This window comes from Lissotriton vulgaris, unplaced genomic scaffold, assembly GCF_964263255.1.
Source record: "Lissotriton vulgaris unplaced genomic scaffold, aLisVul1.2 SCAFFOLD_694, whole genome shotgun sequence".
NCBI classification, from domain to species: domain Eukaryota; kingdom Metazoa; phylum Chordata; class Amphibia; order Caudata; family Salamandridae; genus Lissotriton; species Lissotriton vulgaris.
This window is the reverse complement of record NW_028245713.1, coordinates 685,367-711,441: the sequence shown is the minus strand read 5'-3', so window position 1 is coordinate 711,441 and position 26,075 is coordinate 685,367. Positions and strand designations below refer to the sequence as shown.

The 26,075-nt window shown below is 48.0% G+C and overlaps 1 protein-coding gene across 1 annotated transcript in view; it reads right to left on the bottom strand.

Moving 5' to 3' along the window:
* The window catches only part of MARF1 (meiosis regulator and mRNA stability factor 1), a 508,142-nt gene that overhangs the window by 193,020 nt on the left and 289,047 nt on the right, over window positions 1-26,075 (bottom strand). The window contains exons 17-18 of the mRNA XM_086949144.1: window positions 16,897-17,117; window positions 16,279-16,421 (exon numbers count right to left, since the gene is read on the bottom strand). Coding sequence (XP_086805270.1) covers window positions 16,279-16,421; window positions 16,897-17,117 — 364 coding nt within the window. The remainder of the gene's footprint in view (window positions 1-16,278; window positions 16,422-16,896; window positions 17,118-26,075) is intronic.

Genomic DNA, 26,075 nt, shown 5'->3' with positions numbered 1-26,075 from the left:
GTGCTTTAACAGACCTACTTACTAAACCACTTGCAAGAGATAAAATGCCCTGGACCTCCACCCAAGAACACAGCTTCACTGACCTGAAAACAGCCCTATGTACAGATCCCGTTTTGTCCTGTCCCGATTTTCGAAAAACATTTGTACTTCAGACTGACGCCTCAGACAGGGGTTTAGGTGCCATACTGTCCCAGCCTGATGAGAAAGGTATGCTCCACCCGGTCTTGTATATCAGTCGCAAACTCTTTCCCAGGGAGGTTTCATATGCAACAATTGAAAAAGAATGTCTTGCGATTAAATGGGCAGTCGAAGCACTGCAATACTACCTCTTAGGCCGCCATTTCATATTGTTGACCGACCATGCACCTTTGACCTGGCTAGCCCTACATAAAGATACTAATCCCAAAGTTTTGCGGTGGTTTCTTGCCCTCCAGCCTTTTTTCCTACAGCACATTCCACTTGCCGGGGAGTATGCAGAACAACATAGACTTCCAGTCCAGATGTCCTTTGTCCGAATGGGCCGATCGTCCATTCGCAGGGGAAAGGCAGTGTGAGGGATTCACCGCGACCCTTCCAAGATGGCCGCCGGGCTGGACCCAACTGGAAGTGGAGTTGGCGTTCCAGACATCCGGAAACAACCAAGCCAAACGACGTCCGGTTTGTGGACACAAATGGCCGAGTATGCGGAGACGAAAAGAGAGGAGCAGGAGCCGGAAACCAACGAGCGAGAGGAGAACAGCGAGGACGCCACGAGGAAGAGTGACCAAGGAGAAGACGACGACGAGCGAGAGGAGAACAGCGAGGACACCACGAGGAAGTTACCAAGGAGAAGACGCCGAAAAGACCCCAGAGAACGCGAGCGAGACCGGCCCCCTGAGGGAACCAGAGGAGGCAGGATCTCACAATACCACGGTGACCGTGGCAACAGGCGAGTGACAGGGGAGACTGGGTATTCTTTTAAAGGGTGGTGGACGGGCCGCCTGAGCACCTCACTGCGCCGCTAGCACGATATTCCCTCACTTAGACACCCCACAGTTAGGGACAGGTGTATGGTGTGCACAAATCCCCTTCACTGAGTGTATATAGTGAACACAGAGACCCTGACGCTTGTGTTTTTCTTTCCTTTTCTCTTCCCCCCCCCCTTGGTTCTGGAGGCCGGTCCACATCTTCAACTCTGACGTCAAGCCCAGCCCGAAGAAGGGACCCAGAGACAAGACCTTGTTTGGGACACCTGTTTCTTTTAAACCTGGCCTTCCATTTAGTAAATAGACTATTCGTTTTTTTTTCCTTTGGTTTAAAAACCCTGATTCAGTGACTATACAACTGAACCCTTCGTGCTTGTCTGAGGGTTGTTACACTGTTCATGAGCCAACCCGAGCACGTGAAACCAAAAAGAAGCAATAAAGCTGGTAAACCCTACCCACAGACTCGCTCATATCTCCATTTAACTAGGGACCGGGACGAACTCCCCGACAGGGGTGTTACAGGTAGGGCAAGGGCAGGGACCAATAGGTCCCTGTCCTGGGGTGGGTACACCCCCTAGCCTGCTCCTCTCCTGTGGGAGGGGGGCAGGAGCCTAGTCTGGGGTCGTGCTTCACCTCGTCTCCCCCACCTTAGGGGTGGGGTTGGCACAGGCTGGCACACCCCCCTTCCTAACGTATTTTTTCCCACCAGTCTTCCCACCAGAGTGGGGGTCAGAACTGGTGGGGGCCAGTTGCTGGGTACAGCAAATGTCTGGAGAAGCTCACAGAGGCGGCATGCCTTTGAAGCTTCCCCTGCCCATCCTGGGGAAGGAGACCTAGCACCTAGCCCAGGATGTGCATTGTTGCAGGCCCAAGAGAGCGGGGGGCTATCCACCCAGGGGTCCAGCAACATGTCTGCTGTGTGGCGGCCTCTGCAGCCACTCAGCCCAGACGTGGATTGTAGGTTAGGTTTTCAGAGGGCATCTCTAAGATGTCCTCGGGTGCATTGTACATTAAATCCCACACTCGCATCAGTGCAGTTTTAATGTGCTGAGAAGTTTGGTCCCAAATGTGTCAGTCTTCAGTGTAGCCATTATGATGCTGTGGAGTTCGTAATGACAACTTCCCAGCACCATATACTCTGAACGGCACCACTGCAGTTACAGTGCCCAGGAATGGCCCTGGGAACTGTAGGGGCACAGGGCTCATGCACCTGTGCCCACACCTCAGGCATAGGGCACCAAGCTAGAGGGGTGACTGAAGTATGCCAAGGCAGTGGGTTATGTGGGCATGGCACACAGGGTTGTGTTCCATGTCGGCTTTTGGTTTAGCTCTGTACCCAGACACTCAGCCTGCAAAGGCAGTGTGTAGGTGTCAGGGTACAGGGCCCCTGAGGGTGGCACAATAAGTGCTGCATTCCTCAGGGGTCTTCTCTGGTCACCATGCCCTGGATACCTAGGGTACCATTTACTAGGGGCTGACAGGTGGCCAGAGATGCCAATTGGGTGTTAGTTTCAACACAGCTTTTAGGGAAGGAACATAGGCCCTGGGTACCTGGTTGGCAGGGACCCAGGGCACACTCAGTCAAAGCACATCAGCAGTTCAGAAAAAAGTGGGGGCATACCAGTGCAAAGATGGCACTTTCTCACAGGGGGGGGGGCGATTAACATAGCTTTCCCGCAGGCGCTAGACAGCTCTGGAGACAGCATTCAACACCCGCAGGCCACTTCTCTCCGCCACTCAATTATGGGTAATAACTCCCTGCTGGACGCCTGGCGACATGCACACCCTGGCAAGCACGAGGGGACCTGCGATACGGGCTCGCGTGGCTCCTGGTCCTGCCTCGACCTCTGGATCACTATCCTTGATATCGCCTCTAGGACCATCTCCGTGGACCACATGGCTCCGCACTCTGTCCGACCATGCCCTCGTGAGCGTATGTCTGCGGCTCCCGCTCACAGTTCCCCGCTTGTTCGCATGGTGCCTCCCAATGCTCTCTGCGCCGCCGCCTTCTGCGAGGATATTTGCAGCGCCATCATTGCCTATTTCGAACATAATGAATATGCTACTTACCAGTATGCATCTGTTCTTGGCATGTAGGGCTGCTAACATTCATATCTTAGCATTAGATCGCCGCCTAGTGTTGGGTCCGGATGATCGCACATTGTTGTCCTGGAAGAGTCTTCGAAGTGTCCTGAGATAGGTGGCTCCTCCCCTGGACTACAGTGCGCATGGGCATCGGCTCCATCCCCAGATTGTTTTTCGCCATTGTGGCAGAAGATGGAGTGAAAAGTGTAAGTGATGTCCATGCTAATGATTGAATACAATAGTATATCTGCAGCTGCGACAGGCACCGGGGAGGAGGGTGGGCGATATGAATGTTAGCAGCCCTACATGCCAAGAACAGATGCATACTGGTAAGTAGCATATTCAGTTCGAGGCATGTGGGCTGCTAAATTCATATCTTAGCATAGAATATATAGCAGTCCCTCCATCAGCGGCGGTTGCCCGTGCCAGCTGCAGAAACCTGAAAAAGTGTTTTGAGAACAGCTTGTCCTACAGCAGCTTGCTGCTTGGAATGCACGTCAACACAGTAGTGTTTTGTAAAGGTATGTGGTGTAACCCACGTGGCTGCTCTGCAAATGTCCTCTAAAGGAATGTTCCCTAGGAAAGCCATGGATGCCCCCAATTTGCGTGTGGAGTGCGCCCTTGGGGGTATTGTTAAAGTGCGCTTGGCCTTGTGATAACAAATTTGGATGCACTTAACAATCCATCTGGCTATTCCTGCTTTGGAAATCGGGTTGCCTTTGTGTTGAGGTGAGAAGGCAACAAAAAGCTGTTTTGTTTTCCTAAAGTGTTGTGTCCTGTCTATGTAGTACATCAACGCCCTCCGTACGTCTAACGTATGGAGCATTCTTTCCGCCACCGTTTGTGGGTTTTGGAAGAATGCCGGCAAGTCTATAGTTTGGTTGAGATGAAACTGTGACACCACCTTTGGAAGGAATTTGGGGTTAGTACGTAGCACTACCCTATTTGGATGAATTTGAATGAATGGCTCTTGTATTGTGAGCGCTTGTAGCTCACTAACACGCCTCAGTGACGTAATAGCAATCAGGAAAGCTACTTTCCACGTTAGGAATTGTAGTTCACACGAGTGCAGTGGCTCAAATGGTGGTCCCATCAGTCTGGTGAGGACCACATTGAGGTTCCACACCGGAGCTGGCGGTGTTCTTGGGGGAATGACTCGTTTCAGACCTTCAAGGAAAGCTTTACTGGCAGGCACTCTGAAGAGAGAGAGATGCTGCCTATTTTGAAGGTAAGCTGCGATGGCGGATAGATGTATCCGAATCGAAGTGAACGCTAGCTTGCACTTGTAAAGATGCAACAGATAGCAAATGATGTTAGGGATAGATGCATCTAGCGGGTTGATGTCATTGGTGGTGCAGTAAATGACAAAACGCTTCCATTTTGCCGCATAGCATGCTCTGGTTGTTGGCTTCCTTGCCTCCTTGATGATGTCCATGCATTCAGGAGGTAGGTTGAGGTATCCAAACTCTAAGACTTCAGGAGCCAGATCGCCAGGTTGAACTGTTGCGGATCTGGATGCTGAATTTCTCCATGGTTCTGCGTCAAAAGCCTGGGCGTGAGGCGCAGTCTTTGATGCGGAACCACTGAGAGTTCGAGGAACGTGGTGTACCAGGCCTGGCGCGCCCACGTTGGAGCAACTAGGATGAGTGTCATCGAGTGCTGCCTTAGTTTTTTCGCCACCAGTGGTATCAGAGGTGTCGGCGGAAAAGCGTACGCAAATTTGCCTGACCAGTTCATCCATATCGCATTGCCCTGCGATTGCGGGTGTGGGAACCTGGCGGCGAAGCTTTGGCATTTTGCGTTCTCCCTTGTGGCGAACAGGTCTATCTCTGGATGACCCCACCTTTGGAAGTACGGCTGGAGTACTGATGGATGTATCTCCCACTCGTGCATTTGATGGCTGTATCTGCTGAGCAGATCCGCCATCTGATTGTCCTTCCCTGGGAGGTGCTCTGCCATGAGGAAGATGTTCCTCTGAATGGCCCACTTCCACATGCTCTGAGCCAGATGAGACAGCTGCGGTGAGTGGGTGCCCCCCTGCTTCTGGATGTAGTACATCGCGGTCATGTTGTCCGTCCGGACTAACACTACTTTGTTGCACAGATGTACAATGAAGGACTTGAGCGCCATGAAGATCGCCATCAGTTCTAGATAGTTGATGTGCATCTTCTGTTGCTGCGTCGTCCATAGTCCCTGCACTGTGAAATTGAGCAGATGAGCTCCCCATCCCTGGAGAGATGCGTCCGTTGTTAGGATAATCTGTGGCACTGGCTCCTGGAACAGTCGGCCCTTGCAAAGGTTGTGTGGAGTCCACCAATGCAGAGAGTCGTATGCCCGACTGGTAACCAACACTAGGTCTGTTAATTGTCCCTGAGCCTGTGTCCACTGATTTGCTAAGCACTCCTGGAGCGGGCGCATATGCAACCGTGCGTGAGGGACTATGAAGATGCAGGAGGCCATCATGCCTATCAACCGCATGAACACTCTCGCTGGAAGTGAGTGTTGTGGTCTGAACCTTCGGATTAGAGATTGCATGCTCTCTATCCTGACTTGGTTTGGTTGAGCTTTGGCCGTTAGGGTATTGATTGTCGCACCTAGAAACTGCCGGACATGTGCCGGCTGAAGATGCGACTTTGGGTAATTCAACGAGAAACCCAAGTCGTGAAGGAGGTGAATGGTAGTCGACATGTCTGCGGCGCACTGTTGTTCCGACTTGGCTTGAACGAGCCAGTCGTCCAGGTAGGGGTAGACATGGATGTTCTGCCTCCTGAGGTGCGCTGCCACTGTCGCCAGGCACTTGGTAAACACCCTTGGGGCCGTGGTGACTCCGAAGGGTAGGACCTTGAACTGATAATGCCTGCCTTGGATTGTGAACCTGAGGTATTTTCTGTGGGACGGGTGTAGTGGAATGTGGAAATAAGCATCCTTGAGGTCTAAGGTTGCTAAGAAGTCCCCTTGGTTTAACAAGTGTAAGCATATGGAAATGTTCTGACAGTATATACAGGTTGAGGGGACGGAGATCCAGAATTGGTCTGAGAGATCCGTCCTTCTTTGGAATAAGGAAGTACAGGGAATATACCCCCGTGCCTTCCTCCCCCACTGGCACGAGCTCGATTGCTCCTTTTTGCAGCATCACCACCACTTCCTGCTGCAATAAGTGCAAGTGCTCTGCGGACATAGGCCTTTGCCTTGGTGGAATGTTGGGTGGAGTGGATTTTAACTCTAGACAATAACCGTACTGGACAAGTTGTCGCACCCACCTGTCTGTGGTGATGTTGAACCAGACGGGCAGGAACTGTTGTAGTCTCCCCCCGACAGGTGTTAAGTGGTCGGGGGCAGTGACAGAGAGTCACTGTTTGCTTGGGGTAGAGGAGCGTGAGTTGTTGTTCCCTCTGCCGCGTCCTCTGGTGCGGTTTCCTCTGTAGCCCCCCTTGTTCTGTTTGGGGTACGAGGATTGTGCTCCACCTTTAGAGAATTGTGACTGCTGACCCATTTGTCCTCTGGTGACTCCACGTGCACCTGAGCGACGAAAAGTATTGCCACGAAACTGTTGTGATTGAAGGGCCCCCATAGATTTGGCAGTTTGTGTCTTTTTTAATTTTTTCTAGGGTGGTGTCAACATCTGGACCAAACAGTCTATCAGGATTGACTGGTTGATTAAGTATGGTTGTCTGAATGTCAGGTTTAAACCCCGATATACGGAGCCACGCCTGTCGTCTCAGCATGACGCTAGTGTTAATGGTCCTAGCGGCTGTGTCCGCGGCATCCAGTGCACACTTTATGGCTGCGTTGGAGATCAGTTGTCCTTCCTGTATAATCATTTTGGTGCCCTCTTGAAACTGTGGAGGCAGGTGTTGCACAATTTGCTCTAGGGTGTCGTAATGCGACCTATCATAACGTGCCAATAGTGCCTGTGTATTTGCAATACGCCAGAAATTGGCAGCCTGCGCAGCTACCCTTTTGCCTCCTGCCTCTAGCACCTTGGACTCTTTATCCGGGGGAGGAGCTTCACCCGTTGTTTGGGAGTTGGCCCTCTTTCGGGCATTTGCGACCACCAGGGAGTCAAGCGGCAACTGTCCCCGAATGTATGCAGGGTCTGCAGGTGCTGGTCTGTACTTTTTTCAATACGTGGATTGACCACCCTCGCCCTGGTAGGCTCTTTAAAGATGTCCGCCGCATGCTTGAGGACCCCCTTGAGCATAGGCAGTGTCTTTACAGTTCTTTCAGAAACTGAAAAAGTGTCAAATAGAAAATCCTCTTCAACAGGGTCAGCATGCATGTCCACATCATGATTAGCAGCTGCCCTTTCAATGAGTGCATGGAAACCTGCAGAATCCTCTGTTGGGGATGCACGTGTGCTGAAAGGCTGTGGGTCTTGTCCCACATTATGGGTGTCTTGGTCACCAAAGTCATTATATGAATCCGGCTGTGCATCTGGTTCATTGACTGGGAAAGTGTATTGGTCATCTTCACCATATCCCTCACCGTCAGAGGGGTCTGGAGACGGAGTTGGGCTCCCTCTTAGAGGGGACTGGATAGGTTCCATGAGGCCTGAGGCGTCCTGTGGATACTTTTTCTTCTTCAGGGGGATGACATAGGAGTCCACCGGCTGTGAAGTTATCTTCCTTTTGTAAAGGGTCAATTTGCCTGTATTAGCGTCGATAAAACACTCTGAATCCTCTTCTGAGTCGATTACTCGACCTGAAAGTGCCCCTGCCGTTGAAGAATCCGACTTCTTTGGTGTCGATTTTGTTGAGAAGGCCTTCGGCGCCTCTTTTGGCGGCAGAAGGTAGAGGAGTTTACTGGCAGATTTGACCGGAACGTCTATCGCCTTCTGTGGCGATGGCGTCGGCGCCGACGAAGCAGCGGCTTTCTCCCTAATTCTTTGTAGTGAAGAAGCGACGAGGGACGTTTCATTCACAGTGGCCTTTGGCACCGACGAGGAATCCTTGATCTTGCCTTCGGATCCGACGTTCTGTTGGCCCTTTTGAGTCTTGGACGATGATGCTGCGTCCGCCGCCCCAGAGGCCCTGGATCGATGCGCAGAAGTGCCAGCCTTCGATCCGTGTGACTTCGACGGCTCCGTCTCTACCACGCGTCCGACCAACGTCCCAGTTGGTGTCGGAGCCGTGCCGCTGTCTTTGGCGGGCTTTGCCGGCGTCGCAGCGGTTGACCTGTGCGTTCCGCCCTTTTTAGAGGATCCCTCCTCTGGCACCGATTTCGACACGGTGGAATCGACAGATTTCTTCGATCTCTGTGGACCGGAGGTCGAGGGAGTCGATGAAGCAGCGTTTTTATTTGTTTTTGGTGGTACGGCCGCCATCTTAGGGACGCTGGAGTCCTTAAGTTTCAGTTTCGTTTTCGGTTCGGCCATCTTAGGTGTAGTCGATACCGTAGGTTTCAGTTTCGGTTTCGATACCGTCTGTGCAGCAAGTATGTCCGTGGCCGGGCCTAAAGGCGGGGCCGTGGCTTGCGCGACGGGGTCTTGGGTAAGGCCGACAGGCGATCCCGTGACCCGTTCTGTATGTCCGTAAACTTCGGGGCATAGCTCATCCCCTGAGCTATCTTCCACGGCCCCATAAACCTCTTCGACGTCCCCTACCTCGTCGACGTTTTCAAGGCCTTGATCCACGACTCAGTCGTCGTCTTCCGGATCCGCCTCGACCTCCGTCTCGGGCGGGGAGATTTGAAGATGACGGCTCAGGCCCTCTTCTTCTTGCTCGTCGAAGATGTCGTCCGGTTCCGGGGCCGTTTGGTGGGCCTCAAGGCGCACCGCGCGCCGAATCTTGAGTGTCTTCTTGGACCTGAAACTTGCACAGGCTCTGCAGTTTCCTTCGTTATGGTCTGGTGAAAGGCATTTGTTACAGACCGGGTGCGCGTCTATATGTGGGTATTTGGCCCCACAGAGCGGACAGAGCTCAAACGGACTCCGCTCCATGCTGGAAAAGTTGCTGTCGAGTTGCGATGAGAAGGCCTCGATGTCCGAAGAGCAAAAACTTCGCTGATTCCGGCTCCGAGAGACGGAAGAACTCGAGACCGCACGCAAACAATACCGACGTAATAAATACAAGGCCTTTTGGCCGAATAAAGTTATGTTTTCTCGGTTCCGACAGAGAGACGTCGAGACCGCATCCGAACCCAATGGCGGAAAAAAACAATCTGGGGATGGAGCCGATGCCCATGCGCACTGTAGTCTAGGGGAGGAGCCACCTATCTCAGGACACTTCGAAGACTCTTCCAGGACAACAATGTGCGATCATCCGGACCCAACACTAGGCGGCGATCTAATGCTAAGATATGAATTTAGCAGCCCACATGCCTCGAACCTTAGGCTCTGAGAAGACTCACTCAACCCTCTGGAAGGTCTTCAAGGTCGTGACTCGGAGGAATGCATTGCCAGACAATCTGGGGTGCTGAAGTCTATCAGGGGTACCCTTAAACGTCTGGAGAAAGATATTAAAGCTTTAGACCTTAAACAGTCTCAAGACATGAGCCCTGCCACACTTGCGTCGATCAGGGCCAAGCTTACTGAATTTCACGAGGAGGCTGATAGGGAGGTCACATTTCTCAGCAGAGAAGTCTGTACTTGACATTACAGCGAGGGCGACCGCCCGGGGAATCTTGCGAATCTCCTCCGGCAGCCGCACGCCTCTTCTCATATTATGGCACTGAGCGACCGCAGGCAAGACTACCTCTCCTGGAGAGATCCTTGCCAGGATCTCCGCCTTTTATTCCTAACTGCACACTGCTGGAATGGTAGCCCCTCAAGAGATTATGGACCAATACTTTGATTCCATTGAACTATTATGGCTTGGTAATAGTCACTGAGAATACCTAGACAAGTAATTTACCCATGAGGAAATCTCCACAGTCATTGCAGGACTTCCGGGAGACAAGGTCGCCGGTTCTGACGTGCTCGCCCCTGCATTTTATAAATACGCGCCCCTTCTCGTCCCACATCTGGGCGAAATGTATAATGACTCTCTCGAACAGGGCAGATCCCACCCCCATCCCTCAGCTAGGCTCTGCTTGCCCCGCTCTTGAAACCTGACAAACCTCCCGAGAGCTGCGATTCGTACCGTCCTCGGTCACTGAGAAATACTGACAACAAAATTTACGCTAAACGGCTGGCCAACCGTCTCCTTCCGCTCATGTTGCTCATCGCTCGCCCTGACCAGTCAGGTTTCATCCCGGGGCGCGCCACCGTGCACAATCTGCACACTATCTTTGTTGTGCTCTGTACATGAAAACACTGGTAGCCAGGTTGTAAGTTCTTAAAGTCTTCTTTAATAATCCATGTCAAGTGGTATCAAACAAGGATCAGCCATGTAACAGCTCTTAACCCAGCTCCCATATCTCCTACACCAGCCCACCAGGAGCAGCCTGCCTAGCTGCTCAGCCCATCTCCAACTGTCACCACACATCCACACAGGCACCCAGGCATTCCATTCATCACAGGCACACCATTATTCCGTCATCATCTCTCACTCTGGCGGAGCAGCTAGGAGGACCCAGGCTGATTTACATATACATGTAAACCTTTGGATATAACATTATCCCTTTCTTTTTAAAATGAAAACAAAACTTACAATTTTAAAGAAAGAAACTATACACAAAAGGCGATAATGTTCATAACTAAGGGATGAAAATGAATTCAAAACATCACCATAGAGAGAACAAAGCAAACAAGAAAAGATGGGCATAATATGACATATTAAAAACATGAATCAAAATCCCCCATCCTCCCTCATGAAAATTGTTAAGACTTATTAGATATTAAACCAAACAATTGCAAATTGGGAAGGAAAAACACTGTCAAGCAACATTACATTTCCAACTAGCAATGACCCCATCCTTTCCCAAAAACACAAAAGAAAAATATTGTAGTGAAAGGTGCGCACACACCACGACAAACACCCGAATCCAGAAACCGACAACAAGGGTGAACAACACTACAAATACACGTGCACCACAATATGGACCACATAGAGGGTACACACTGTGAGGCGCAGGGCGACTTACACATGACAACAACTGAAGCATATACATGTAAACCTTAGGATATAACAATCTTCTCAGTCCTTCACCAGATTAATCCCACTCTACCGGCAGTGGCCGCCTTATTGGATGCCATTAAGGCCTTTGACACTCTATATTTTCCCCTTCACCCCCGATTGGGTTTCAGTCCAAATTTTGTTCGCAAGATACAAATGCCATGCACACTCCCCAAGGCGCGCATCAGGGTAAACGGACAAGTCACCAACCCCATCACCATCTTGAAGGGCACCAGGCAAGGCTGCCCTCTCTCTCTCCATGCTCTTCGCCATCGCTATGGAGCCCCTGGCGGCGCGGCTTCGTCAACATCACACACACACACCGGGGTATCACATTCTCGGCTCGAGCCCTTGTCACTTCAATGTATGCTGACTTTGTCACAATATATATCCGCGAGCCTCTGGAGATCTCGCGCCCATGACCAGGGAGGTTGTATGCTTTGTCTGCCTCTCCGGAGTCCAGATCAACTGGAGCAAATCTGTCCTTTTCCCACTCGCAGACGTGACCAAGCCCTTCTCTCCGGATTACCCATTCATTTGGGAGTCTGGCCCCACCAGGGACCTCGGCATCTGGTTGAGCAGGGATGTGGACGAACTTTGGAGGTCCAATTTTGGCAGGACAATGGATTGGCTGGAAACCAAGATGCACGCATGGCAAAAACTCCCAGTCACTGGCTGGGCGCATCGCCATTGCTAAAATGGTTGTACTCCTAAAATACCTATACCTCATTTTAAATATCTCCATCTCTCTAACCTCACAATTCTTCCAAAAACTACTCTAACATGATCACATTGATTTGGACTGGACGTCAGCCCAGACTCACCTATGAAATTTTAACGCTACCCTTGATCCGGGAGGTATGGGGGTCCCCGATTTCAAACTCTTAACGCGCTGTGTGCCCAAGCCAGTTTTCTCAATTTCTGTATTCATTCAACACCTTTTCAGCCTCATGTGGCAGTCGAGGCGGACCTTGCCTCTCCATGGCCACTGCATACTGCACTATTTTTGCCGGACAAAGTACCCCCGTGGCGAGATTGACATGGTTGAATGTATGCACTGGGCCTGGGATGGGCTACGTAAATTTAATTTGCATGTTTATATAGCGCTAGAATCACTCCCGGGGGAGTATCTCCGCGCTTCGACCGCTGCGAAACCCTTCCTGACTTCCCTGAGAGATGGTCCCTTAATGGGTATCTCCAGGGTGAGACCAGGCATCCCCGGCGGTCTGGTGGGGCCGTTAGTGAAGATGAGGCAAGCTAATGCCCAGAGTTGCCGAGTGTGATCGCTGATCAGAGTGGGCACCGAGGCGAGAGAATTATCGAGTCCGCTGACCCTGGTCCAGAAACCTGCCGCGCCGGGAATCGAACCCTGGTCCCGGGCCGTCCTCTGCTCTCGGGTCTGCCGCCTCTAACCAGTGAGCCACACTACCTCACTAAATACACCGGCGCGCTTTATGCGCCATCCATGCAACGTGCCAGCAATCCGTCAATTTCCCCACTGCAGACAGCAGGTATGGCCCGCCGCAAAGCTTACCTAGGTATTCACACCATTGCCAACATCTACCTCAATAATTATTTCTTCACGAAAACGCTGCTCCATTCGATAAGCTACTTTACTGTCAGATCAGAGCAACATGCAGAAGTGACAACCCCAATTTTCCTATTGCTCCCCAAACCAACGCCACGCTTGAGTTTGTTCACTCCTCTAACTTTCCGTGGAAATTGGTCTCAAGATTATATGCCCTTACACTAACTGCTTCCCCCATCAACACTGAACACGCCCGCAATGCATGGGGTGCAGACTGCAAAAGAGACATCTCCCTCGAACACTGGCAATACCGTTGCAACCAAATCAAGGGCCTCTCTCTCAACCGCCTGCTGCTAGTTCATTTCAAATATCTGCACAGACTCTACCGCACCCCTATCTCACTACACAAGATGGGCCTGATGGACAGTGACAGAGGTGCGCGCTGGTCAGCACCCGGTGTGGACTTCGCGCACCTCGCCTGGTTGTTCCCCAGGGTTTCCTCATTCTGGCTGCAGGCGTGCACAGTCATTAGTGAAATTATACTTGCGCCCATCGCCCCTGATCCCCTGCTGTGGCTCTTAGGTTAAGTCAAGCGCGTGTCAGATGCTAACCGCAAACTGATTGCGATGCTCCTGATGCTTGCTAAGCGTCGGGTGGCCATTCACTTCACTGGGGACGTAAATTGGCACCCAAAGTCAAACGCTGGTTGGATGATGTCAGACACTCCTTGGCGAATTCTGGGATTTGATGACAGCAGCTAGTAGACCCCCTGACATATGGGACCCTCATTTTCTGCCTCCACCGACTGGCCAGCCCAGATGCACCTGCAACTGACTCCCCTATCACTGACGCTCAGATTACCTGCGATGACTCCGCGGACGCCAACCTTACCCCCTGCCCAACTACTTGTACCCCCTCCACAGTGCCATAATCATAGCTCCTATGTAGATGGACTGCACCATGTTAACTATTAATTATTTACTAGGCAAAAAGTGGGGGCTAACCATGTCAAAGGAAGTAATTTCTAGCAGATGTAGACAACTCTTCATCATCGGACTCATTCCTGCACCAGCAGTGCTGCTTCAACAGTTTCTTCGTCTTTGCTGGAGAGACCCAGGTCCTTCAGGTAGTCCTGTGACTTCTGAGTGCCAGTCATGGTGTGATGTGCGAGTAGTTACTTCAGTCTGGCCTTCAGAGTTTTCAGTTAGAATTCGGTGCAGACCTTGACTTTGTGATCCGCAGGAAGGCACAGGTTGCATGCCTCATGTGGATACCTCTGCGTGAAGTTGTGGTGACAGTCAGAACAGGATTTAAAAGGGGGTGTTCTACATATCACCTATATGTCTCTTCTACATTCTCCAGCCACTTGTACTACAGTCCTGGGGTCCCCCTCACCGAAGGGAATTCATCTTCCAGGTTATGTTCCTTGTGGTCTGCAGAGATGCTCGGTGCCCTTTTTTCTTTCTCTGCAGATTCTCAGATTTTACGGGGCTCCTCCAATGCGCTTCTAGTCCCAGCGGTGGAAAAAAAGAACCTGAAGATCGCAGCGACATACAGGAACATCTAGGGCGCTGTCTGACGTCACACAATGGATTGATGGATTAACCACCAAATGGTGTTCGACAATGCATACGCGCGCACACATACGCAAAAACACACGAGGGCAAAACACGACTCCAGACTCAAGCCCTAGATGGCGGAATAAATGCACAGCATATGAATTTAGAAAAGTACTCATGCTGCAAAAGTCATATCCCTGAGGCGGCATCGGGAAAGCAGCAAATGCGGAGCACTTAACTGGAAAGGACCTTGGAATGACATAGTCAGCACTTTAAGTGGGGGTTGATCGGAAGTTATGATCTCTACAAGCTTTGGCTTGGTGGGGGACTTTGTAGGAGAGGGAAGATCTTGGCAGAGACTAACTTGTAGTTGACAAGCATCTGGGAAGGATCACCATGCCGCCTTTTACATTTTCGTCCTTCGAAGATTTTAACAAAGAAGAGAGAGGGAGACCTAGATCTTGCCCTTAAACCGACAAGTTGTTAGACGTGACCCATTAACAGATTAGCTATACAGTCTTTGATGGCCTTGCGATTAACACTGAGATACAGCTCACATGTCATTATATCCCTACCACAAACACCATAAGTAAATGTCCTAGTGAGAAGTGATGCTGATGTGCCCATCAACTAGGGTCGAATCTGGACCTCTTAAAGGGCTACATTATTAGCACTGCAAGATTTTTCACTGAGAGAAAATAAAGGAGAGCGATCCAGTTCAAGGGCAATGGATATTTTTTTTCTTCAAACAGAACCAACATCAGCATGCAAGGGTGGGTGCTCTATTGCTCAGATGATATCACTGTGGCATAGTCTGTCCCAGAGATGAAGTTTGGGTTCCGTACACTCGTGGAAGAGCTAGGACAAAAGTTACTGCATCCGGTCTGGCATATGGGGATATTAAAATGAAGAATCTGTGGATAGAAATATCTATCAGAATATTCTTTTTAAAACTCAAATACCCTTGTACCTCAATTTTGAAACGCCAAATAGATCTCTGGACCCATGTTGAGATATGGAAAAACAGGAACCAAAATGATCTATATCTATATCTATTAATCTCTCTCTCTATATCTATATCTCTGAATGAACTGAGATTTCTAAAGTGTACGGCTACTCCACTAAGTGTCCCGGTGCTACTCTTTTAGTTGACAGTAAAACCCAACCACATCAGCTTTAATTGATGAAAGAGCCATCTCTCTCGATCTAGCCATCTCTCGATCTAGCCACCTCTCTCTATCTAGATATCTGTACCTATCTATCTCTAGCGATCTCCATTTTCATGGAACTAATCTTTTTCAAGTAGGATATTCATATAGGAGAAATCTGTGGTGCTTAGTATCCATCAAAGTGTACTGTTAACACCTTCATTTTATTAAGCCACAGGCAAACTAGATAGGTCCTAATAAATCTGCCAAAATGCATACAACCTTGGTGATACAGTGAAAAATAACCAATTTCTATTCAGACAGATGTTTCCACTATTAAAAGCAGGCCATCAATAAATTAACTATTGTCTGGATACTGAAAATTCCTTAAATACATTATCTCCCTCTCACTCCTTTGAATGTATATTCCCCATACAGCAGGGAAGAGGCAGGGGAGGAGCTGGAAGAGGCACTGAGCAGGAGGCAAACTGCAGGGAAGGTGTTGGACTGGGGATGGAAAAGGTATGGAAGGGCTGGTTTTTACATGTACATTGAATTGATAAAGAAACAGAGAAGGGTCCAAAGTGACCAAGTGTTAGGCAAGGTGCACAAGTGCACATCTTGTGGATAATGGGGGCATGGAAAGGCAGCTGTGGGTGTAATAACAGCTGAGTAGTCTCGCACAGATGTGAAACCACCTTGTAGAGGAAGCTGGCAAGAGGTTTGTGGAGATTGGACCTCCCCTTTGCAGATTTATTCCTCGCTATACATCAGTGATAACTCTGGAACTGCAGCCAAAGCTGGGAATTCACTTAAAATTCAGCCCAAAGTGAAATTACCTAGAACCAAAATAACATTACTATTTCCTCCTTTAGTCTTTCTCGAATTATGAACTATTCACTCGTGCCATAAATAGTGCACAAACAAAATATCACTTACCAATGGTAAGCTTGCTCGAATTCGCTCATAATGACATGCTTACTGGCCTGGGACTTTAAAAGTTTAAGTAGGTCTTGAGTAAATCGCTTTACTTGAGCTCTGTGGGTCAGTGTCAACATGCGCTTGGAGCCCATGCCCAGAATCTGAAATGAGATACCAATACCTGTATCGTTAACACGTTTTAAAGATTTAAAAATTGCTCATCAATTTCAATAAATCAACTTCAGTTACTGTCAATTTTGCTAATTAAAAAGTCTAACATTGATTTTACTGAACATGCTATTCAGTATTTGATTCACATTAAAATGACCCAGCTACTTTAAATATATACGTAATACATGAAACAATAGAAAGAAATGTTGCATAACTTTAGTAATCAACCCACAGCAATAGTTGTCCACCAAAGTCAAGATATGTTCCCAGTCTCAAAATACAGTGACACACTTTACAAAGTAAGTTTTTGGAGATGGCCATGAATACTTAAGGTTTTCCCCTTAAGGCCAACCCTTTATTTTAAGTCATCAAGGTATTTGAAAAACTCCAAGCCTTTGTTCCTTTATCAATTACTTTTGATTTAAGTTGTTCCATGTATTAACAGCAAAGTCTCAGTTAACTTACTTGTAACACGTGAGGCACAGCTTCAAGTAGCTCCATCAACTTCGAATAGCCGTAGTCTGAGACACGACACTGTTTTGCAAAATGATGGTGATATGTTGGTATAAATTTACTGACTTGTATGATGCAAGAAGGTTGATTTTTCATTAAATCAATCACCTCTCTACTGAATTGGATCAATTGGGGGTTACCAACAGGGCTCTTGGAACGCAACAGCCAGGGATCTGAAAGCAGGAAATAAAAGGCATAGATAAAAAGTACAATCACCTTTAGTTAATACTGTTGACCATAAATCTAGCTACAAATATATTTAAAAAAAATCACATAAGTCATTTATTAAAACAACATAAAAACATAGAAGTGAGAGAATAAGTTATGTTGAAGCAGATAAAATGACTACCAAATGTTTTTAAAACAGTACAACATCCTTTATACTGTGCAATAAAACACTGGCAGGGCTGATTTGCAATTTTGTTCACAATGTTCTTAAAATAAAGTGTGGGTGTTTTGGGGTTTATTCTTTTTTTTAGAAAGATGAGGAGTGTCACACCCATTTCCAGGCCAAGAGCCAGTGAAAAAGTTAATAATACACCTCACTTAAACTGCACTTAGTGTGCTCATCTGTTGCGGAAAGGAGCCAAAACCTATGCTTTACGTAGTAAGAAATATTCATACTGCAAAAACATGCATTTAATCTAGTACTTGTCAAGGTTTGAACAAAACCTATTAACCCAAAACAGTAAATTGAAGCTCAGCAATGGATTTAAAACAAATTCTCTTCTCTAAGTTGTCTTAAAGGAGTGTCCATGAAACATACAAGGTGATGCGAGACTGCTTGCAATAAGCAACCACTAGCATCTGGGTAGCACTTCTTTGGCTCACCATGCCACCTCAGTTTGGACCTCGTCATAAGCAAATCAGTCTTCACCCTGCTACGCATGAGATCAGTCCTGTCCGAACTGCCAAGCCAGCTCCTCAATGAACCGGAACACTAGCAAACCAGGATCGATTTTGCCCTAATTGCCACTTAGGGCAGTACATCAAACACACAAAAGGTGACGGGAGGCTGATGGCAGTAAGTAAACACTTGCAAAAGCTGGGGGTAGCACTGCAACCCATTCGTTCTTTACCTCATCATGACACCTCAGTTTGGACCTAGCAGATACAAGTCTTCATCATACTTCTCATAGGAACAGTTCAGCCTGAACTGTCAAGCCGGATCATCCCTGAACCAGAACACGAGCAACCCAGACTAGACTGGCCCTGGTTAGGGGCTCGTCAGGTGCACCTTGCTTCCGGTGACACAATAAAGGAGTGCCCAGACACATCAAACTCTACTATAATCAACTTAAAGAAGGTGATCATAGCGTTAAAGATCAAAGTTTACACGTGGCATGGTCATGTCCAGTGCTGACAGATTATTGGTCTAAGATTTTTATCTCAGTGAACAAAATTGTTGGAAGGTTGGATACTCCATCCCCCATGCTAGGCATTTTGGGCTAGGTCAAAGATACTCCACCCAAATCACATAAATTGCATGCATTGCTTTTACTATTTGCCAAAAGACCGGTGGCTGTACATTGGGGCAGGAGAAAGGCGCCATCAATCAAGGGTTGGCATGCCGATGTCGCCTATGGTCAAACACAATTGGATACATTCTGGGAGCTCATGCCACCCACTTCCCGGGCTCACGACATCTGGGAGCCTTTCTTGCAATGAGTACAGATACAGAAAGAGGTTGCTGAAAACGAAAGCACTGTAAGCGTGCAACCCTTGGAGTAGTTTGGGAGGATAAATGGATAATACATATTCAGTGGCAGACCTTTATTTCTAATTCCTTGTGAACGGCGCGGACAAATGGATATGTATATATAGGATTGTAAGTCTCTTGTCATAGCTCCATGATGTTTTAATTTCGAATATTCGTATATAAATACTCTGCTGTCCGGGGACCCTCGAAGCTATATACCTGTTAACTATGTGTACCTTTACTGTAAACATGACGTGACCAACTATTGAATATTTGTACTAATGTATGACTTATGTTTGCACCAGGTCTCATGATCGATGTAATAAACTGGCTTGTTCTGCTGTTGTAATGTTTTGTATCTTAACAAAATGCTAAAAAAAATGAATTAAAGAATAAGATCAAAGTAAGTCAGCTGACTAAATGACAGACCTAACGAGGGTCCAAAATGACAAGGTGTCGGAAAGTGCCCATTTCTGCATGGTTGCCCCCACTTTTTGCCAAACTGTTGATGTACTTTAACTGAGTGTGCCCTGGAATCCTGCCAACCAGGTACCCAGAGCCTATGTTCTTTCCCTAAACTGTTCTGCTGTAAACCCCAATTGGCAACTCTGGCCACATGCCAGTCCCTTGTAAATGGTACCATAGGTACCAAGGGCAATGTGACCAGGCAAGGCCACTAAGGCCTGCAGCACTAATTGTGCCACCCTTAGAGACCCTGTGTGTGTACGTTCACACCCTCTCACTCTCTGCCCTTCCAGGCTGCATGTTTTGGTGCAGAACAAAGTGAAGAGTCGACATGGCACACAACTTCAAGAAAGTGCCCTCTTTTTGCATGGCTGCACCCACTTTTTGCTAAACTGCTGATGTACTTTGACTGAGTGTGCCCTTGGTTCCTGCCAAACAGGTACCCCGGGGCTATGTTCTTTCCCTACAACTGCATTAAGACAACCCAATTGGCAATCTTTGGCCACAGGTCAGTCCCTTGTAAAGGTACCACATGTACCAAGGGCACTGTGGCCAGGGAAGGACTCTAAGGGCTGCAGCACATTGTGCCACCCTTACAGGCCCTGTACCTTTACACACACACTGTCTTTGCAGGCTGCGTGTTTTGGTGTAGGACAAAGTGAAGAGTCGACATGGCACACATCCCTGTGTGCCATGTCTACAACCCACTGCCCTGGCATAGGTCAGCCACCCCTCTAGCTGGGTGAACTATACCAGTTGTGAGGTGCATGAGCCCTGTCCTCCTACAGTGTCTAAGCCAATTCTTAGACATTGTAAGCGCAGTAATGCCATTAAGAGTAGATGGTGCTGGGAGTTTGTCATTACAAACTCTTCTGCACCACAATGGCTTTACTGAAAACTGGGAGGTTTGGTATCAACCTTCTCAGCACATTAAACCCACACTGATGCCAGTGTGGGATTTAATGAAAAATGCACACACAGGGTATCTTAGAGATTCCCCCTGAAAAACGACCTAACACTACTGTCCAGGTTGAGTGGCTGCTCGCCAGCTGCCACCACCAGACGGGTTTCTGGATCCCTGGTTTGAGAGCCTACTGCTCACGGGGGACTGAAACTGTTATATGGCTGTTCGGGTCATTGTCGACATTGCTAAAGTTAGCATGAACTCTGCTGCCACGATGCTGCTTTTGCGCAGGTTACTACATAACTTTATTTTGCAATACTCCGTCTGTGTCTTTCACACGAGAACTGTCTGCTTTCTGCGGTCTCTGCCTGTTCCTGGAGTTTAGACTGAACACGATGTGCAAGGTCGGTAAACAATGCCCCTTGTTATTCTGTTCTGGTCAGTCGCTAGCACCTAGACAAAACATGCTAAACACAGCTGCAAGGCAGGAAAACTTGTGCATGGGATGCATGTTTTTCACACTCAATTGGAGAGGGACCTTTCCTTGGAGAAGAGCTATGTATTCCTATGATGTAAACCTGCCATCTAGGCTCCAAGGGATGGGGTCTGCTGAAAAAGCCCACAGATCTTCCTTTATATAATAAACCTCAACTTACCAAAGGGAGGGTGGTTAGGCCTTGTAGTCCTTTGTCCACTGTCTGTATACGAGGACATCCTCCTTCATATTCTATGGTAGTGTAACAATGCTAACTGTTCTAGATTTATGCATTTTGCTGCTGGTAGTGGCTCGAATACTGCATTATAGAGCACAATAGTTAAAATAAACATTTTGAACTATACAGTGACTCTGATAATCCTTATTGTGGTCAAGTATGGGTGAATGAGCGAAAGTGGGTATGTCTTGCTACTGCGATTCCTGAAAGTCGAAAGTGTTGTGTTCTGCATTGTCTAATCAATTGTAGCTTCGTGATTATGTAGGAGAACTAATGAGACACTATAGCTAGTCTGTTTGGAAATTTTGGGAAGTAAGGTGGTAGGAAGGTACAACCCCTATGCATGAGGTCCTGTTTTCCTGTGCATAGTTCTGTGTATGTGCAGAATCCCCACAACACAACAATGCACCTCCTGGGACCAGGTGCCATGCCTCCTACCCCAGGATGGGCAGGGTCCATGAAGAGGAAGCTTCAAAGGCTTGTCGCCTTTGTGAGCTTCCCCAGGCCTTCGCTGTTTCCAGCAACTGGCCCCCACTGGTTCTGACCCCAGTAGGAAGCTGGCTCTGTATAGAATAAACCAAAACGAGGTATAGTGTGCACAGAGTCCAGTGAAACCCCAAAGGTAAAAGTAGATTGCAGCTTACACTCTATTTGTGGTAGTGTGGGCAAGCAGTAAGGCTTTATCAGAGGGTAGTGCTAAGCATTTATTGTAAAAACAACAAGTGATGGACTGAATGTGGATCAATGTCACACACTCCCCCAGTCAAAAGATCTGGGCCCAAATCCATCGTTTTTTTGCACTCCACACCACCCTGGGTTAGACAATGGCGATATGCAAATCAGCATTTATTGTACACACTCAGGCGTGAAGTGATGTCACACACATAAAGACTGAACTCAGACTAATTGTATTTGTATTAAAATATTTAGTTGTACTTAATTCCTAGAACCAAGCAAGCCTGGCACAGGTAAGTGAAATTGATAATTGTCAATGCAGGTTTAACAATTGTGAGAAAGTGGCTCTATATATACTGCACCAAAGTAAGGTACAGTGTGTATAAAGGCCACCAACCCCAGAGGTATAACAGAGGTTAAAGTCAGGGCTGACCTTACCCTCAAAAGTGGTAGCTTGGTTGAGCAGTAAGGCAGTACCAGAGGACAGTGTAAAGCACTTGTTGTACACACTCAGTCAGCAAAAGGTTTCACACACTCAAGGACTGAACTCCAGGCCAATTGTTTTCATATCAAAAGATATAGTTGTTTTATTTTTAGAACCAACAGGTATCAAAATACACTTTTCTCAAGTCTGAGTGATCTCAGGTAAGTACTTTGCAGAATGGTAATAACTTTGTAAACACAATAGGTACAGGGGTTGCAGTAGGCAACACAATTCTAAACACAATCGATGGGTTTTTCTACAAAAATGCAGTTAATTACTTTGTAGATTACTTTTGTAATTTCAGGACTGGATCCAAGATTCAGTCTTGGGGTGCAAGCTGAAAACCGTTTAGTAAAAACGTTTTGGTTACTGCAATACTTTTTATGGAATATAAAGTTATTTCAAAAGTTCAAACTTTTCAATGAAAATCTAGCGCTGTTATCCAATGGGAGAAAATTCAGGTTACAGGTAAAGTATGTTCTCGTTACTTTTGTAATCCAGTACTGGGCTCCTAGGTCCAGCACTGGGATCTTGACTTAAGACAGGTAAGTAATTACGTTTCAGTAGTAGGTACGATTTTTAAGGAATATTTCAAGTTTTCAAAAGTAGACAGAAGAAATTTTATAGAAAAGCAGACAATGGATTCTTATGGAGAAAATTCAGGTTACTAGTAAACCCGGTTAGGATAACTTTTGCGGTTCAGTACTGGGCTACAAGGTGCAGTACTGACTTCTCACCTGATCTCAGGGGAGTACTTCGGAGTTCGGTATTCAGCTGATTTATAGGAATATTTTAGAGTTTCAAAACTTCACACTTAGAAGATTTTTTGAGTCAAACCAGTCAATGTTATCCTACGGCAGGTAAGTGAGTTATTGGTTTCCAGGTGAGTACTCGACCAGGGAAGTTAACGTTCTGGGCAAAGACTCAGGGATCCCCCCAGGGTCAGGTAGGTACAGTTAGTACACCATCAGAGGCACAGTGGAGGCCGGGTGCAGAGGTAGTCAGGCCCAATGTTGGTGGCTGCTGGCTAGCACGCCACGCAGCTGTGGGAGCTGGGCTCCTGGTCACTTGTTCAGGGCAAATGGGGAAGTAGGATAGGACACAGGGTGCACGGCTAGGGGCACTCTGGCGGCTGGGTGCAGGGTGCTTTTGAGGCGTTGGGCGCTCAATGTTATTCAATGGTAAAGGTAAAAAAAGGAACAAAGGCTGCAGGCTCTGGGACGGTGATTCTTCAGGTGCGACCACCACTTCGAGAGGTAAGTTGGGATCTTGGGGAAGATGTAGGTACCCCAAAGGAAGGCACAGGGGGTTGCAAGGCGCCGGTTGCAGTGGTGTCTTTGGGCGTCGGGAAATCTTACCCTCGGCTGGTCGCCGCTGGGAAGGTCCCTGGTTCTGAGGCTGCAGGCGTTGTCCGGGTCGTTAAGGAGGGTCTTTGGGCACTAGACTTTGGGTCCCAGTCGCCGGGGAGACGTCCTCGTGGTCTTGGATCACTCTGGCACGGGCCGGGCTCGGCGGGTGCAGAGTGGGTTGGTCTGGTGCTTCTTGGCTGGCACCAGGGGTATGGTTGTCGAAGCAGAGCCTCTGCTTATGGGAGTCCCAGTCTTCAAGAGGGTCAAGGCAGGCAGGTCCTCCGGGGGTCCCAAGATTGCTGTCCGCAGGAGTCGCCGGGATTAAGCAGGAGCAGGTATCAGGATCGACAGGCCGGTAGCGCTGGGGCCAAGTCAGTGGGGGTCGTCCTGTTACCAGCTGCATGGCGGGTCTTCTTCTTGATCTTTTCTTCTTTTCTTATCGGGATCTGAGGAAGGAAGGTTCAGGGAGCCCCTAAATACTTAATTTAGGGGCATTACAGGTAGGGCAAGGGCAGGGACCATAGGTCCTTGTCCTGGGATGGGTACACTCCCTAGTCTGCTCCTCTCCTGTGGGAGGGGGCAGGAACCTAGCTGTGATTGGGCAGGGCTCCCCATTTTCAAAATGGCCGGAGCACGGAGTAGTGTTTCACCTCACCTCTCCCACCTGAGGGGTGGGGTTGGCACAGGCTGGCACACCCCCCTTCCTGACGTAGGGTTTCCCCGACAGTCTTCCCACCAGAGTGGGGGTCAGAACCTGTGGGAGCCAGTTGCTGGGGACAGCAAATGGTCTGGAGAAGCTCACAGAGACAGCAGGCCTTTGAAGCTTCCCCCTGCCGATCCTGGGGGAAAAGACCTAGCACCTCGTCCAGGATGTGCATTGTTGCAGGCCCAGGAGAGAGGGGGCTCTCGTCCCAGGGGTCCAGCAATATGTATGCTGTGAGGCAGCCTCTCAGTCCAGACGTGGATTGTAGGTTAGGTTTCAGGGGGCATCTCTAAGATGCCCTCTGGTGCATTTTACATTAAATCTCACACTGGCATCAGTGCGGGTTTAATGTGCTGAGAGGTTTGATACCAAACTTCTCAGTCTTCAGTGGGGCCATCATGGTGCTGTGGAGTTCGTAATGTCGACCTCCCAGCACCATATACTCTTGATGGCAGAACTGCACTTACAGTGCCCAGGAATGGCCCTGGGTTCTGTAGGGGCACAGGGCTCATGCACCTGTGCCCACACCATTGGCATAGGGCACCCAGCTAGAGGGGTGACTGAGGTATGCCAGGGCAGTGGGTCTTGTGGGCATGGCACACAGGTATATGTGCCATGTCGACTGTTTAGTTCTGTATTTAGACACTCAGCCTGCAAAGGCAGTGTGTGGGTGTCAGGGTACAGGGCCCCTAAGGGTGGCACAATAAGTGCTGCAGCCCTTAGGGGTCTTCTCTGGTCACCATGCCCTGGGTATCATTTACTAGGGGCTGACAGGTGGCCAGAGATGCCAATTGGGTTTTACGTTCAACACAGTTTTAGGGAAGGAACACAGACCCTGGGTACCTGGTTGGCAGGAGCCCAGGGTACACTCAGTCAAAGCACATCAGTAATTCAGCAAAATGTGGGGGCACGCCAATGCAGAAAGACAGCACTTTCTCACAACAATACAAGCAAGCTGAATGAAAATGCCTTTGCTAAAAATCACTGAATTAAAAAATCAAAAATTCTGATGCAGTAGAGGATGCAAAGAAAAAAACTTGAGGATTTAGATCTGGAACTAGATTCATATACAGAATATCCATTGAAAAGAAAAACTGAAAAATTAAAGAAGGATGTAAGATATTATAGTCGGGAAAACACCTACCCATATCTGTCCGAAGGGTATTATTTCTCAACAGAAACATCTGAACTAAATCAAATCTCAACAACCTAAAAAGGCATATAACAAGAAAGTTACTACTTTCTCAGAAAGCTCTAAGTCAGATAATGAGGGATCACCAGGTAACTTTGATAATAGAGGTATGAGATACAACTCTCGACCAAATCAAAGCTATCGTCAGCCTTTTTTAGGGAGGCGCCGACAAACAAGAGGGAACTGGCGACCACCTTATCAACAATATCAAACTCAATTTACACCCAGACCCCAATATCAATCCAGGGGCCAGTACCAGAATAAATTCCAGGGACATCAGCCTTACAACCAGAACCAATATTTAGAAACAAGGAATGCAAGGTACCGGAGAGAGTAGATGAAATTCCTATCTTTAATTTAAGTTCTATTGATTTAAGTGAAGCTGCTAATAGCTTATTATCTAAGAGCCTTACTTTTGTTCCTCACTCTGGCTTAAACAGATTCGAGCTATTTAATTATCTCATGTCCTTCTTCAGGAAAATATGCCTCAAATGTTTCTTCACCAACACTATGATATAACAAATAAATCAGGACTCACCCCCAAATCGACATTTATTCCTTCTAGTGACCAGATTGCTCCAGAAGTAAAAATCATCGAGCAGGTGGTGTATAAAAAATTACTAGCTGCCACCAAATTTGTACCTAATACCCCATTCAATATCAACAAGGAAGAACATTCAGCATTAATGAAACTAAATAATTTGCCAGATATTACAATCAAATGCTGTGATAAGCGAAGAGGTATAGCTATTCTGGATACTACAAACTATATAACCAAAATAAATTAAATACTCCATGACAATCAGTTTTATAAAAAAATAACCAGAAATACTACTGACAAAATAAAGAAAAAGATTCTTAAAAGAACATCAAAGGCCCTTAAAGATGGGGATATCTGCCAAAAAGAATTCGAATATCTAAATGTACATAACCCTACATAGCAAGCC